The sequence below is a fragment of the Myotis davidii genome, unplaced genomic scaffold (genome assembly GCF_000327345.1).
Source record: "Myotis davidii unplaced genomic scaffold, ASM32734v1 scaffold854, whole genome shotgun sequence".
Lineage (NCBI taxonomy): Eukaryota > Metazoa > Chordata > Mammalia > Chiroptera > Vespertilionidae > Myotis > Myotis davidii.
Genome location: NW_006285939.1, coordinates 309,020 through 311,126, shown reverse-complemented (window position 1 = coordinate 311,126; position 2,107 = coordinate 309,020). Strand labels below are relative to the sequence as shown.

The 2,107-nt window shown below is 59.8% G+C and overlaps 1 protein-coding gene across 1 annotated transcript in view; it reads left to right on the top strand.

Moving 5' to 3' along the window:
- The window catches only part of RBP3 (retinol binding protein 3), a 12,218-nt gene continuing 10,111 nt past the window's right edge, over positions 1–2,107 (top strand). The window contains 6 exon segments of the mRNA XM_015559657.1: positions 1–87; positions 1,092–1,280; positions 1,282–1,390; positions 1,393–1,425; positions 1,428–1,643; positions 1,646–2,090. Coding sequence (XP_015415143.1) covers positions 1–87; positions 1,092–1,280; positions 1,282–1,390; positions 1,393–1,425; positions 1,428–1,643; positions 1,646–2,090 — 1,079 coding nt within the window.

The following is a 2,107-nucleotide window of genomic DNA, read 5'->3' as shown; positions in this document are numbered from 1 at the left end:
ATGTCACTTCCATGTGAAGGAGCAGGAACTGGGAAACTGCCAGTTCAGCAGTGGATCACCTGGGACTGGCTCATGTGCTCCATGCAGGTAGGGAGTGGTCTGGTTACCTGTGGACCCTAGGACCACAGGGATCTAAGTCCTACTCAGGTGAGCAGTGGGCTGGGGCTGAGCTCTCAGCCAACAGGAGAATGGATGCTCCTCAGGCCTCAGAGCTAACTCCCTCTGACCTGGAATCCCTGGTTCTGTGATGTCGGAAGACAGGTCCCCTCCTCACTTACTGAGCCCCACACTGAGGTCCAGACATGCCACTCCTGTCATTTGGAAGCTGTCAGGACCTAGGAATAAGCGTCAAGCTCTGAAGTTGCTGGGGGCCTTGGACTCGGTTTCTGCACTGTGTGAGCTGATGAACCCCAGGCTTTCTCTCCACCCCACCTCCACCTACTTAATTGTTTCTTTAGCTAAAAAACAGGGATAATATCTAACAGGGAGAACATATCAGTAGCTAGGTGCTTCCTTCTTGCTAGATACTGTGAAGCGCTTTACGCCTATTTTCTCACTTAATTACACAATAAGTGAGACGTAAGGCCACAGAGAAGAGCGGCAGAACCAGGCCTCCAGTGAATTCTATCTAGTTCCAGAAGCAATGGAAAATGCTATTTACTTGCAAGTTAATGACTCCACTTGCAGGGAGACTGTCGGCTTATACAGCATGGAGCCTGCATGTGGGAGGAACTCAGAATAAATGGTCATTATTCCCATAATTATGCACTGAAGTGACACAGCAAGATGAGATCCAGCATACCTTCTGGATCGAACCAGCCTTGTGCCAGCCGGGGGCTGAGGAGCTCGAATTAGCTGGGATTAAAGGCAAACTGGAGGTGGAAGCTGAGCCTCAGCTCCACATTCTGTCTGCCGCTGAGAAGGCCAAGGAAGGAAGGCAGCCACACAGGCAGCAGGGGTTAAGGCAGGAGGCAGCTCTGTGCAGGAGGCAGCTCTGTGCAGGAGGCAGCTCTGTGCAGGAGGCAGCTCTGTGCAGGAGCCGGCCCCGCTCTGGGTCCCCATGAGGAGGGGTGGGCTCTGCTTTTGTCCAGCTGCTCTGTGCCCTGGCTGGCCCCACACACCTCTTCCTGCCCAGCCTGGTGCTGTACATGGCCAAGATCCTGCCGGGTAACTACTGCTTCCCGGAGAGCCTGATGGGGATGCAGGGAGCCATCAGCAGGCCATCAAGAGTTGGGAGAGCCTGGGCACCTCAGACACTTGCCCACGTCCTGACGGCGGACAGGAGTGTAGAGCTCCTTGAAGGACCCCCGCCTGGTCACCTCCTATGAGCCCATGGCAAGTCCCAGTACTCACCAACTTCACACAGAGGAACTGCTTGTCTGGCTACAGAGGACATCCGCCATGATGTTCTGGAGGGCGACGTGGGCTCCTGCGGGTGGACGACATCCCGAGCCAGGAGGTGGTGAGCAAGCTCGGGGGCTTCCTGGCGGCCGGCGTCCGGAGGGAGCTCAGGGGCACTGCAGGGGGGGGCCACATTTCTGGCATCCCCTACACCATCTCCTACCTGCACCCAGGAAACCCGGCCCTGCACCTGGACGCCATCTATGACCACCACACCCCCCCCCCCAATACAACCACCGAGATCGGGACCTGCCCCAGGTCCTGGGGGTGGGGGGGAGCAGGTACACTGCCCACAAGGACGTGGTGGTCCTCACCAGCGGCTGCACCGCCCGAGTAGGGAGGACACCGCGCACATCCTCAGCGGCGCGGGGCCATCGTGGTGGGCAAGCAAACCGGGACCTAGGCCTCCTGACCCGGAGGCTAGGGCAGCCCCATTTTCTCCTCGCTGTGCCCGTGTCCTGGCCCCGGGGGCCCTGGGCGGGGGTAGCCCGCTGTGGGAAGGCAGTGGGTGCTGCCTGTGTGGACACGCCAGCTGGGCAGGCCCTAGAGGAGGCCCTGCGGGAAATAGCGCTGGGGACCGCGTGCCGGCCCTGCGACCGCGTGGAGTTCTCCACTGTGGCTCCCAGGAGGGCCGGGTTGCTCAGCGCCGGTCTGCAGGCTGTGTCCCAGGACCCCAGGCTCCGGGTGCGGCCCTGGCCCCACACAC